General features: G+C 40.5%; 2 protein-coding genes across 2 annotated transcripts in view; both read left to right on the top strand.

The window, feature by feature from the left end:
* 5-HT7 (5-hydroxytryptamine receptor 7) overlaps positions 1-13,430 on the top strand; it is a 45,902-nt gene that overhangs the window by 19,915 nt on the left and 12,557 nt on the right. The window lies entirely within an intron of this gene.
* Positions 1,762-2,335, top strand: LOC108073696 (coiled-coil-helix-coiled-coil-helix domain-containing protein 2). The gene has a single exon (XM_017165429.3). The coding sequence runs from the start codon at positions 1,871-1,873 to the stop codon at positions 2,237-2,239; it is 369 nt and encodes a 122-aa protein (XP_017020918.1). The 5' UTR covers positions 1,762-1,870; the 3' UTR covers positions 2,240-2,335.

Here is a 13,430-nt window from a genome sequence, read left to right on the forward strand (position 1 = left end):
GGCGCGCATATTGGATCGCCGTTCCCTCACACGGTGCACATATTGGATCACCGTGCTTTTCTTCGGCGCACATATTGGATCACCGTGCTTTTCTTCGGCGCACCTATTGGATCGCCGTGTGTCTTTTTCGTGGCCACATCGTTCTTTGCCACATCGCCGTGCATCTTTGCCACATCGCGTGCGCTCTGCCGCATCCACACCTTGGCGGGCTGGTCTCGTTCCGCTCACGCCTCACGCAAGGGATTGCGGCCATCCCTGTCGCACATAGTGCGTGTCATCTTCATCAGCGCGAACGACGGAAGTAGCATTACATATCCGTATTGAGAGCTGGTGGCTGATCCGGCCCACACTCTGCTCCAGGAGCGGATAAACATGAATGATAGTGTCTAAAATATAATTAATTTTGCATATAGGAGCTTTTGATTTAAGAATTCGTACTTATAAACCTTTTCGGTCGTAATTTAGCAATTTTTTTTTGGGAGATTTGGCAATTATAATATCGTTTTGTCCCTCAAATAACTTAAAACACATACAGCTACACATCACCAGTCATCAGGCCTGCTGACGTCGATGGAGAAAGCGTGAGTACGGCCTAGCCGCAAAACAACAAAATAAAACTGAACCCATCCTTATAATTTCGCCAAGATTTCTGAAATAGTTTGCACATCTTAATTAATTAATTGATTCAAAAGAATATTAATAAGTTAATCTATTTAATGTAAAGTAAAAAAGGAAAAAGCGTTCTTTCTTATCTTAAATTTTATTTCCTTTCATTGGATCTAAAACAAACTGACTCAATAAGAGGTCTCGTAACGTAAATAACGTAAACTTAGGCTTAAGGATTAGATTTAGGAAAATGTCTTTCAATATTATCTCAGCCTGCAATTATATGACTTTGAAAATGAACTAATTTGATATCTTGTTGGGCACCTAAGGGGATGTAGAGCATTGGTTGTATAAGGGTGGAGCCTGAATGGACTTCACAGGTTGGGAGGGTTTAGATTGAGGCCAATAACATCGGAGCCTCATCTTCAATAGGTACACTTCCTTCGTCTGATTCATATTATTTACCATATCCCCAGCTAGAGTATCTCTGTCTACAATATTAGTTATGTAGCACCATTGTTCATGTCAACACAAAACCCACGCCCATTTTCCCTGAGCCTGCCGAGCAGAAAAAGTAGACAGAGCGTGTTGAGGTGGACAACGCTCGGTGAGTGTGTTTGTTACAAATTAAAGCATTTCCGCGCTGCACTCACTAATAGGAAATAGGGGTTTCGTGGCATATAGAAGTGTTCGCTTTCCCAAATACTCTTCTCGTAATTTCCTCTGTGGCTTTTACTTGCAAGTGCGCATTTAAAGAGGCTTATGGTAATGGTTTTCAGGTTTATGTTCGATTTTTTGATTATTTTTACCAGTGTATTCTAAGGGATACATATTATCCCCTTGTCGCCCACTCCAATGGGAATTTTTCAAAGCAAAATCCAGCTGGAGTCTTGTATTTGTTTTGCTTTCATACCTCTTGCGTTTGCCGACAAATTCATTATGTGTTCGTAATTAGTGCGGGAAATGGGAAAAGCAAACGCAAAAGGCAAAAGGGAAAACAAATTAGAAATACATTTTTTTCTCCCTGCTGCAGGTCCTGCCGCCAGGTGCCGCTCTGGTGGTGTGCCGTGCACTTGGCAATTAGCCGCCTTCCCAGGGCCAATGCAATATAAATTAGCTGGCAAAGCTGAAAAAGGGATACCCACAGGGCAGGCCTAGAGCTTATGAGCCACACAAGTGACATACGAAATTATATAATTTTCCTGGAAGCTAGTTCACATATTTTTACCTTGAATTGCTTGAAATATTTCGAAATTTATGAGAGATGCCTCGAAGAAATAATAGCAGCTATGGGAAGAATGGTAACTGGAGCAACCTGCCTGTGCCCGTGGTTCAGCCTGTACAGAAGGAGTCCTTAAGGAGCTCGGGAAAGGTCTTCAAGGATGTGGCTGCCCATGCGGCGGGCGTGGCAGCTGGATCGGCTGTGGGTCACGCTATTGGAGCCGGCATAACTGGGTTATTCCGGGGACATGGTAATGGAAATAATGCCAGACACAGCGATCTTGTGGAGGAAGGACCCTGCGCCTCCGAAATGAAGCAGTTTCTCAAATGTACAGAAGAGAGTGAAGATCTCAATTTATGCAAGGAATTTAATGATGCCGTTCGCCGATGTCACAAGCACTACAACATATAGTCAATGAAGCATTCTTTCCTTTGAAAAAGATCAATAATTTCTTTTTGAATGACTGATGATTGTAATTAAAGAGCTACCCAAATGAACGTTGGATAATGAGGATAGTAATTCATTTCCTGGACAAGGAATTTAATAATGTCGTCCTCACTCGTAATCTGCTGAACCCGAAACCCTTTTTCCAATCATTTAGCATTCAACCGTGTCTTTGTCTCCCATTTGAATAGATTTCGGGTGGCTGCCAAATCAATTGCCGGCGAGATGTGGGTGCGCAATTAAAATGCTTTATGACAGGTCCTTGGCGTCCTTGAGAGTTTCTAACCCTTTTTTTTAACCGCTTTAAAGCGAGTCCTCGGCCTGGCAGCCATTGTCACATGCTCGCTGCTCCTTTGGCGCTGTTATTTTTTGCCATTCTCAGTTAATTGTGATTTTGTTTACTGACATCCTTGTCTCTCCTGTCGCTCGACCCCTTGTCAGGGTCGCCGCTTTGTTTGTCTTTCTACTTTGTCTGTGAGCCCGGGCGCATATTTACTTTAATTTTGTTTTGTTATGTTACTTCGCACCACCCACCCACCCACCGACCGACCACTTTTCCCGCGCCCTTCGCGCAATGTCAGCGTTGAACGCGCTTGTGCTCCTCGCTTTGAGCGCCTTTGTTTCGCGTTTTTCCTTACTTTACCGCTTTTTTTTCGGTGGCCCCCAAACTTTTTCATTTCGTCGTTTTTCATATCTGCCTGGCTTGCGCACAATTAAGCCAGCGAAATGTTTTTTTGGCCACGTCAAGGCGACGACGAAGGCGACGTTGACACTGAGGACCCCGCAGAGAATACCCTTTTTTAATTTCAAGCATATTTTCTGCGGGACCGACTCCTTGAAGGAAAGAGCTATGGACATATGTACAGGAAAACTTCCTTAACCAGAACAAACTTAGTTAATTAAATTTAAATAGGGAATGTGGTTAACAAATTAAGCTTGTTATGGTAAATTGTAACTTACTTAAAGTTTACGTAATAAAGAATTTATTCTTAGTATAAATAGTTAAAAGAATATAAAGAATTATACCATAAAAATTATAAAAGTTAAAAGAAAGGGACATTAATTAACCATTATATTTTCCTTTTCAAAGTCTTCTTAGCGATGTCCGCCTGTTCTTTAGCAGCGGCCTTAAACGCTTTGTCTGGCTTAATGAAAACAAATTTAATTTTTGGCAAGCACCACCACCGGGCCTAATAAATATTTATTATGTGCTCAAATTTTCCCCAGCTCACTCACACACATATATATCCCGAAAGGGATATGGCATATTCCCTCCAATCTCCCGCTGTGCCAACACATCCTGGCTAAAAAGCTGGCAATGGCAGCCCGGACACTCCCCCGCTGCGGTCACTCTGATGAGAATGTGGCCCCGAATGCAGCTCGGATGTGAATGTGACATGTCCAGGACACCAGTCAGGTCGGGCCATGATTATGTCCAATTAAGGGGGCTTTGAATTGGAAGCTAGTGCTCCCATTTCAGTTAACCTTCGTCACTTAATTGGGGGGTCATTTATATTTTTGTGACTGGCAAGTGCCGAATGCATTTCGGAAAAGGTTCAAGTTGGCCATGTTCTATGTTGAATATTTCACTTTTTAAAGCTCACAAAGTGACCTTACCCTTCCATACCCTGTTATCGGTATTGATATCTCTGTAAAGTCATTAACTAAAGACAACTTCAGTCATATCTGATGTGAAATATGTCGGACAAAAAGCGAGAAAACACATTAAGAGCAATGGAAACAGAAATCCAATGCAAGGCAGAGGCAGATGCCAATGCCGATGCCGATGGATTTACAATTGCAGTTGCCGTGTGTGGCAGGAGACGAGTGCAACAGAAAAAAGCGTTTCATTGATTGCCTCTTTTTTGTTGTCCGCTGAATTTTCCCTGTTTTCCATTGTCCTTTTTCCCGCCACAGTAACTAAGAGGAGAGTGAGCGAGCGCAAAAGTGTGAAATTCGATATGGCAAACACGCATTTCACTGCCAGTCAGTCGTGTTTTAACGCTTTATTGTGGCGTGTGCAGTTAGAGAAATTTTTAGTGAATTCTTGTTTTTATTTAATAATTAGTTTTTAAATTTTAGCAAGGAAATCAAACCTTATTTTGGCTTTAAAACTATTCCAGTTAATGAAAATCAATTTATATATTGTGTTCCTTAAAGTTTAATCTATAAGTTTATTTTTTAGCCTCTTTGCTCAGTGTATGTTTTTGTGGCATATACGTTTTTGTGTGTGTGTGTGTGTGCATAAAGACGTGGCCACAGTGGGAGGGAAAAGCGAGGAAAACCGGCTGCGGGCAAACAATGAGAAATTGCTGGTGGTCCACCTGGTCTCCTGGCCAAACACAAAAGTGTGTGCGCTTACGGCTTTCATCGACCTGAACGTGTTTAATTTAATTCTCTCTCTCTCTCGGTTCCCAGGGAACTGCCGCCGCCTCGTGGACAATTTGGCCAAATCGCATAAAATACTAATAAAAATCAAATCAATTTCACAAGTGGTCGGCCAGTGGGGCGTGCAGGGCCATAAATTGCATCAAAATCGTGTAACCAAATTGGTTGAATGGCCAGTAAGTGCATTAGCTGGTGACTGTTTTGTGCGATTCTGTCAAATATCAAATTGATGTGCAGTTTGAGAGGCGGAGAAGCAACGCTCCGGCAAGCGTCCGGAAGCGGAAATGCATTTCCGAAAACCGGAAATGTCCTGCATACGAATTGCAAATGGCGGACGGTTACGGACTATCATCGACATCGTCGTCAGTGGCAGAAATGCAAGAGCTCCTTATGAATATGTAGTTGGTGAGGTAAAATAAAAAGAAACATGGAAAAGATAAACCTTGAATTAATATGGCCTCATAAATAATATCGGTAATAGGCTTTAAAATGTATTTATTTATAAATCTTTATTATTTCGATATTTATATCAAACTTTCCATGCTTCTGTCCATCCCTAAACAAAGTTCCAGCACTCTGGATGTGAGTGCTCGTGTGTGGGGCAAGTTGCGGTGCAGGATGTAATATTAATATTTCAGAATGTATAACTCTCGGGTACTCGGAGTTCATTAAAGAAGGAAGAAGCAAATTTAAATTGCTGCCAGACCTGCAAACTCCTTTGCCTGCTCTTTGTCCATTTGCATATTAATTAAACCTTACAGCCGAAAGGCGGCGGCGAGCCCCAAAAGCCGAAAGGTCAAAATACCAGGACCAGGCCAAAAACCATAAGCTGACCACCACCAACACACACACACAGAGAGACTTACACACATCGGCCAGCTGCTTCATTAGATGGCGTGGCATATTCTGCCCAACAATGGCAACAGCAATAACGACGACAACGGCCAACAACAACTGAGCCAAGTTTAAGCCCATAAAAATTTAATTTCGCCTTAACAATGCTGTATGAGCAAACAATTTGCCGTCAGCCGAAATTTATCTTGCTCACTCTGCTGCCGCCCGCTATGTGTCACTTAAATATCAATTTAATTTCCATAATAAAGCCAGCGCCCCCGGAAAATTGGGGGACCAGGGCCCCTGGGGGATTTTCCGTATGATTGACAGTTTGTTTAGCCGTTGAGGATTCGGGGCAAAACCCGAGAAGTAGTTGACAGAACATTGATTGAAATAAGTATATCAAATATGTATTAATAGAAATGGTAATTTCAGCCGCAAAACAATCCGACAACTATGGTTAATTGTATTTACTAAGCTCTCACATTGCCCGAAGGAAAATTGGGGAAAATGAAGTTTGTTTGCTCCTTATTAGTGGAGAAATTCGGTTGATTGCAATGCAAATAAATGCCAACTAGTTTGCCAAATCAGTTAAATGCGTTTTGGGGGGAAGGAATATCACTTGATATTTATTTAAGAATAACTTAAGATATTTAAGTTTAATACTGTACTGTAATTGAAGTAGAATAACGAGTTGGAAATATAATTTGAAGTGTTGTTTCTGTACTTATATTTTCATATCAATTTTAGTGCAGCATTTTCCATTGAATATTTTCCTTTTAAATTACATTATTAATATTATTTATTATTTTTATAACCCTGATACTTTCTTCATTTTAATTTAAGTGAATTAAGTCAAACCCAGAAGGGAGAAATGTATCCACGGGTATGCATGCAGAGCAACATAAAAGCAATGTGAATGAAACAATAAAAGCAAACTTAAAAGTCCATTAAAAATGCTTAAGCGACTTTATAAAGTCGGCAGACCGCGTCAACTTGGTGACAGCCTGGGGGAGGAATGGAAAATGGAGGTATAGTGGATGTGGATGTCGAGTGACTTTGACTGGACTGGAATAAAACTCAACCAAACCCAACTGAACCGAACTGAACCCGCAGATATATAGTACACACTTGATGTGCTACTTGCAACTGCTGAGGCACCAAACAAAATATATTTTAATATAAAATATTATACATGCAATTTTTAAATTAAATTATCAATAGAACATTTTCTAAGATCGATCACAAATGTATTCCAATTTATTTTAAAAACCCTATACAATTATATTAAATATATATTAATTTCTTATATTTTTTTTCAGTGTCCTGTTGTGGTGGTCGTTGACAATAAATAGAAATCTCAATTTACGATGCGTTAGTTGAGCTGCCGTTCTGGATTTGTCGAGAATGGGGCTGGATAGTAGTTACTAATGCCACTAGGACATTGTTGTTGCTGCCTGATGGGGTGATGGGGTGACGGGTTGATGGGTGGTCGCGGGATACTGGCATGTGGAGTGTCCTTGCCAAGGGACCTAACCAAAACCCACTCGTCTGGTCTGCGCCTCTCTAATGGCATTTGTGATGGCTGCGGTTATGGTCGCTGTCGTTGTTGACGATGATGTTGATTGGCGATTCGCCGGCGCATGCATGGATACGTTCCAGTATAAGTCTCCATTGCCATCGCCCTAATCCGGCATCCATGGAAAAGCGCTTTTCTCGCTGTCTAGTGCACACAGTGTTTATGTTGACATTAAAAACTTTGGCCACGAAAACGAAACCGAAACTTAACCGACGCATAGTTCAATTATGCGATAAAAGTTCCTCTCAAGCTCTTGAAAAGTTTCCCTCGCACTGTGCTAATACGTGACATAATTTGTGGTAATGCGTTTGGACTTGAACCGATGGCAAAGCCCTGAATTGTTGCAGACACTTCTCTGTATAGAGTTCGAGTGACTCTTTCGAATACAGCATCCAAGGTTACGGGTTACAAGGCAAACTGGCGAGCACTTCAATTAGCGACCACTTCCGCTTTGGTCAGTCGAGCGAATTATCCAAAGGGTCCGAAGGAAATTGCAGGCTTTTCTTCTCCTTCTGCGAAAATTAGCGGAAAAAAATCTCAACCGCAAATGCACTTGCTGCAAAGTAAGCTGGCTTTGATGAATTCCCTTTTTTCCGGCCAGATCTCTAAGGAAGCCGAGCACTTGGCTTGAAACAATGTTAAGCCAACTCAGCTAATTGGTCCTTATATTGCTGGCAAGTAGTTCTGGCTGAATTGGAAGTTGCAGAGAAGATTGTTATCATTATTTGCTTAGCTTGGGTTCAAACACGTTTTCAGTCAACGAGAAAGATAACTATTTCTTAAGTTTTATTCCGTTTTTAGTTTAAAGTTTGAATTTTAAATTCTTCAAAAATCAAAACCCATAAATTAGAGTTTAATTAACCCAAAATGATAAATAATTTAATGCAATATCTATATTTAAATATTTGATCAAAATGACTTTCAAAGTGTTAACCACGTGTTCTCCAAATGTTTTTATTTTGTGTTCATGTGCTAGATTAGCCACAAATATTTAATTTTATCAATTCAGTTTTCATTACATATTTTTCCCATGAAGTTTTTTTCTTGTTAATTATATTTTTGGTAATTAATTGATAATTAAACACAAACATTTGCAAATAAAATTGTTTTAAATTGGTTGTTGTTTTAGAAAAACTAGGCAAATTTTTGTGGATAAGGTAAAGGGCCTTGAAATTTAAGCCTTTGCAAAAATCCATGGCCTGTGTTTTTAGCACAAGCTGAAATTAAATTGAAATGTAATTTAATAAATTAAAAATACAGCAAGCAAGCTGCAAACAAATGTTGAGAAAATTTTAATGCAATCTACCAGCAGTGGTTAATTGAACGGTTTTTAGAATATCTTTCGCCAAATTAAGTGCCAAAGAACTGCACACCTTTATTAAAATATAAAAATCTAATCTGATTCAAGGCAAGCTCCAAGGAGTCTCTGGCCAACGTTGCGTATACGCAATGCCACTTCCGCTGGCTGCTTAAATTTTGATGAGGCATTCGCTGAATTTTACGTCCGCCAAATGTACTGCAACTCGGCGTCCTTTTTCCTCTGAAAGTGACGGCGCATAACTTTACGCAAATTGCTGCATCATTTCAGCTTCTTTGGGTAAACTATTTCTGCTCGGGCCTCGCATAAATATGAATTCGCAAATTTACATGGCACTAAAAAAGCAACAAAGTAGTTTTTTCTTTTCTTTCAGCTGCAACTATGCGGCGTTCAGCAACAAACAACAAACAAGGGACATTTTTGGGGTGAGATGCGAGGGTGGGGGGAAAACCTTTCAGAAAATAGGCAGAAAAGTCTACTAAGGGATAAACCTTTGTTGCCCTGCCACCGTTGACAAGCCCGCACTTCTGTTGCGGCACTGTTGGCTCTGGTGGAACGCATAAAAACTTTTTAATTAAATTCCCCTGCCAGCCAGGAGCCACTTGTTGTCTTTGCTTGCAGCAGCAGCAAAAGCGATGGGCGAAGCGTGCAAAGAGTTCAGTTTGGTGACAAGTTTGCATAAAGTAGTAAAAAAAGCTATTTTTATACCGTTAAGAGGCTCGAATCGCTACGAGAAAAGTGTATTTAAGACCAATTTTAATAAGAATAATCTTATAAACAATGTTCAAAAATGGTGAAAGAAACATTGCAAAGAGTATATGTCTTTGTGTATTTTTAGTAGAATTTTGCAACTTCATTTATGTTAACATTTTCACCTAAAGATTTGCTTGGGAAATTTGAAAATAAAGAAGTAAATTAAATATTTAAAATCTTTATTTTAATTGTATTTTTTTTTCTGTGTATTTTGTGGAATTCCAACTTCATCGAAGTCGCATTTCCACAAAAGTTTGAGGCCCAAGAAACAGCTGAAGAAACTGGAAAGTTTCCACTCAGCCGAGAGAATAACACTTTGGGGGAAATTAACTCAATTAAAGTGTGTTTATTGCAAAAGCATTGTAATTTCCAGCATTGGTTTCGCTCTTGAAAGTTCCTTTGAACAGTATTTAAATGTTCTGAGTGTGTGTGTAATTTTCTTCCGACTTTTATGCGCAGATGGGATTGCAGCTTCTTCCAGCCTTCGAAGTCAATTTCGAAACGTTTAAATTGTGAATTTCTTCCTTCCTTCATTTGGGGACTATTTGCCTTGGGCCCTGAGCGAATTCCGTTCAGCTCCTCATTGGGTTATCCCCGGACTACGGATGCGCGAAGCCGTTGCAACAGGCAACAGTCGCCTTGATCCTTTCTTTCCCACATCCTTCTCGTCCTCCGGCCGTTGCATCCTTTACCCCAGCAACAAGTGTCTGTTTGCGCCTGGTTTTGGGAAGGACTCCTTGGGGTGGGGCGTCTGTTGCCTCTGCGGCTGGTGTTTGCATTTTTATGGTAAACTGCCGCCGGCGAGTCAATCTTGCTCTTTGGCCCCTCAATTAAGGCCAGGCAGCACGAAAAAACCCATTAGCTTTCAGCTGCAGTTATAGTTTTTACTCAAATTCCGAAAATTGGAAATATTAATACTCAAAAAATATATGAAATTTAATTGGCTCAAAGCAAAAGGTTTGATTTTTATCTGATATTTATTTTTTCGTTGAACGTTTGCTAAACAAATTTATTTTTTAGTTACTTTTTAATAGGAATATTGGTAGCTAAATAACAAAATTTATTACTATGATAAATTTAATGATATTTCGCACGTGTGAAAATTCTTTGAAATTGAATTGATGTTAAACAAAAATCTACTATATATTTATATATGGCTTAAAACCTAAGAGATTTTTTAATAAATGTATCCTTATGTTACTCTTAACATTTAATTTAAAAGTCTGCTTTCATTTAATATGTAATTAACAGCGGTCAGTTGGCGAACTGTTCCGTAATTGCAAGTGTTTTCGCTGTCTGTTTTCTCTCGCCGAAGAAGGGTCAGCGTGACAAGTGGGAAAAGTTTGCTGGCCGCTGACAAGTGCTGAACTTTTTCCGACAAATTGCTCGACCCAGCAGCGAGACATTCGCACCTGTCGCCTGTCCCCCTCTACTAGGAAAATGTCCCCGCTTTCCCCGCCAAACGGATTGTATATGTAAGTGTATACATACATCACTGTCAGCGGAAATTTCGCGTCTTTCGGTTTTGTTTGCTGGCGTTTGAGTCTAAATTTAGAAGCATCTTTGCAGAAAAGTTTGGACAAAAGCGGAAAGAACGAGAGCAGAAGGCAGAAGGCAAAAGGCAGATGTGAAATAAACATGCTAAAAATCGAAAATTCAATTTAAACGTCACATTGCTCTGTCATCAAATCATAATTTCGCTCAAAGGAAAAGTGTGGGGGGCGGACTCGGGTGGTCTGCTCTGCTGATATTCTATGCCAGAAACGTGTCTCTCGGCCTTCGGAAATCTGGCAAATGTCTGACAGTCAGTCAAAGAGGGACATGAAACGTGAATTTCGGGGCTTCATGAATGAATCGACCGACGCAGCACTTTCCCCTCAATGAAAACGGTTGGGAATGGAAACCGAATTGCATCAAGGTTGTGCGCCACTTGCCAGTTGCCAGCTTTTGGCCAAAGTCCTCAGCCAAAATCAGCAGCTGCCATTGATTGCGAGGCCGTTGAATGGAATGTATTTTTGTGAATGGTCCAAATTGCAGGCCATCTAATAGAGCCAACGGATTTGGTCGGATTTCTGCCAGCCGGGCATCGAATTAAGTTGGCACCCTTTACTTTTAAGGCTTCTCTTCTCCTGGGATGTTTGCTGGCAGGAAAAGTTCAAAGAGGAAAAACTAATCTGTGGAAGGCATGAAAAAGATATATTGAAGAAGTGTGAACAGCAATAATGATAGGTTATACCATAGATTTTACTTTAAATTGTAGATAGTTGATAGATCAATTTAAATTGTCGAATCTCTGACTGTTTTCTTCTCTCAATAATATGGTACTTACTCTTCACACCGCCACTGTGATTTTCCATCAATTAATCTGCTGGAATTCGGATATTCTTCGGACAATTGCTGCCACTCAAGGCCGATCGAGTTACTATTCTCTTTCCGGCCATCTGTAGTTTTCGATTCTCGTATTCCAATCAAAGGCAAATATTTACATTTTTCACTTAGCCAGGCGAACGAAATGAAATGCCAAACAAAGGACACAAGTGCGCGGGAAAAAGAGAACCAAGTAATTGTATTAAATAAGGAAACGGGCCACTAAAGAGCCTGAAATGGCGGCAGCCTTGAATCCTTGAACCTCCTGTTCCAGGCGCAGTTTCAGCTGCTTGGCGGCGGCGGCAGCGGCAGCCTGCAAAAAGAATTAAACTAATATTTATCAAAGAGATGAGCGCGACGTGCTTCAAGCTAAACAAAAGACGACAGCGAAAGCCGGCGCCACCCGGGGAAAATGAGGAATGGCCTCGGACTGAAAGGACGAAAGCGAAAAGGAGCCGGAGGATGTGCAGGGCGAGCAGGATGAGCTGGATGATGCGAGTGAGATGCTGCAGCGTCACGACAGACTAAGGCAAGTGACGCTGTCAAAAAGCGGAATGAATGGACCCGCTCTTATCCACTTCGTCGTGTTCCTCTTACCCCCGCCGGTGTTTTGTGCTTTTACACTGAATAATATTTCAGGTTCTGCTATGCACATTTTCTTCTTAAGGTTAATATTTAATAGGGATTTAATTATAAAAGTTTCAGAGCTTATTTTATTACCTAAGAGTAAATTCTTGAAAGGCTTTTAAGTTTAATTAAAATGGGTAACAAAATGTTTGTATTCTTTTTGCTCTTGAGTTTATCTTCTTGACCTTAAATGATTTTTCTGACGCATGAAATCAGTGCTGAGATTTTTGTTCAATTAATAAAAATGCCGGTTTATTCAACCCGATTTCAAGTAGATCTATAAAAAAATGCAAGCTAATTTTATCCAGTTTTTCCTGGATTTTTCTCCTCTATTCTTTAACAAAATTTCTCCCAGTGAATGTGTGCGGGAGTGAATGGCGCGAGAGTTGAGCCAACTTTATGCTAATTAGCAGCTGCTAACCAGCGTTAAAACTTTGCACTTAACAGGCTCGAAGAATGAAGAAGAGTGAAGGCCGAGGGCAACCAGCAGTCGGGACATGTGTTCTAATGGCTCCAAACTCTGGCTCCGGAATTTACGGGCTGTGTGTGTGCCATCCTTGGGCATTGTGGCTCCTCCAAATTGGATAAGTACCGCTTTCTCTCTTTTTCGGACAGCTGGTGCCCCGGCACAATGGACTGCGGCGCAAATCCAGTATTTTCCAGGGGCTACGAAATCGAATACGAGCTTAGGCACTTTTTCTGCCGTTTCATGCACTTACGATACTGTGTATATAGAATTGTATACATTCAAAAATATAGCATTTATAAGCATATATTTTGGTCTGTGTAACAGTGGGCTGGGGTAATTGCATTGAAATGGGAAAATAAAACGGCTATAAATATGCCCATTGTGTGCCAGTGCGATTTCAGTGCCAACAAAGCGCACCATAAATTAACTAAATTGAAAACCATTTTGGTGCAGCGTTCTCTCAAGTTCGCCCCCCTCCTCCCCCGGACCTTCAGGGCCTGGCAACACTTTTATATTCATTACATTTCATACCGAGCTTGGCTCTATTGTGCCCTGCATTTGAAAGGGAGACTCTAAGCTTTATTATGGCGTTGGTAATTATGTTCTTGTATTGAATTGATTGCACTCGCTTTTAAGAATGCAAAAAAATATTTAAAAAACAGTTTGAAAGAGATTTTCTCTAAGTTTAAGAGGGAAAATAAATGGTGAATGTCCCTGGGAAAGTGTAGTAAAAAGATCATTGACTTATTATGAAATATATTTACTCGAATGGAGAGGAAAATGTAAATTTAATGACTTGAATGGAATTATTTTTCGGACTTTT

Source organism: Drosophila kikkawai, chromosome 3R, assembly GCF_030179895.1.
Source record: "Drosophila kikkawai strain 14028-0561.14 chromosome 3R, DkikHiC1v2, whole genome shotgun sequence".
In the NCBI taxonomy this organism is placed as follows: domain Eukaryota; kingdom Metazoa; phylum Arthropoda; class Insecta; order Diptera; family Drosophilidae; genus Drosophila; species Drosophila kikkawai.

Bases quoted from the DNA above. Each gene is read 5' to 3' on its own strand.
- LOC108073696 (XM_017165429.3), top strand. From the start codon at position 1,871: ATGCCTCGAAGAAATAATAGCAGCTATGGGAAGAATGGTAACTGGAGC.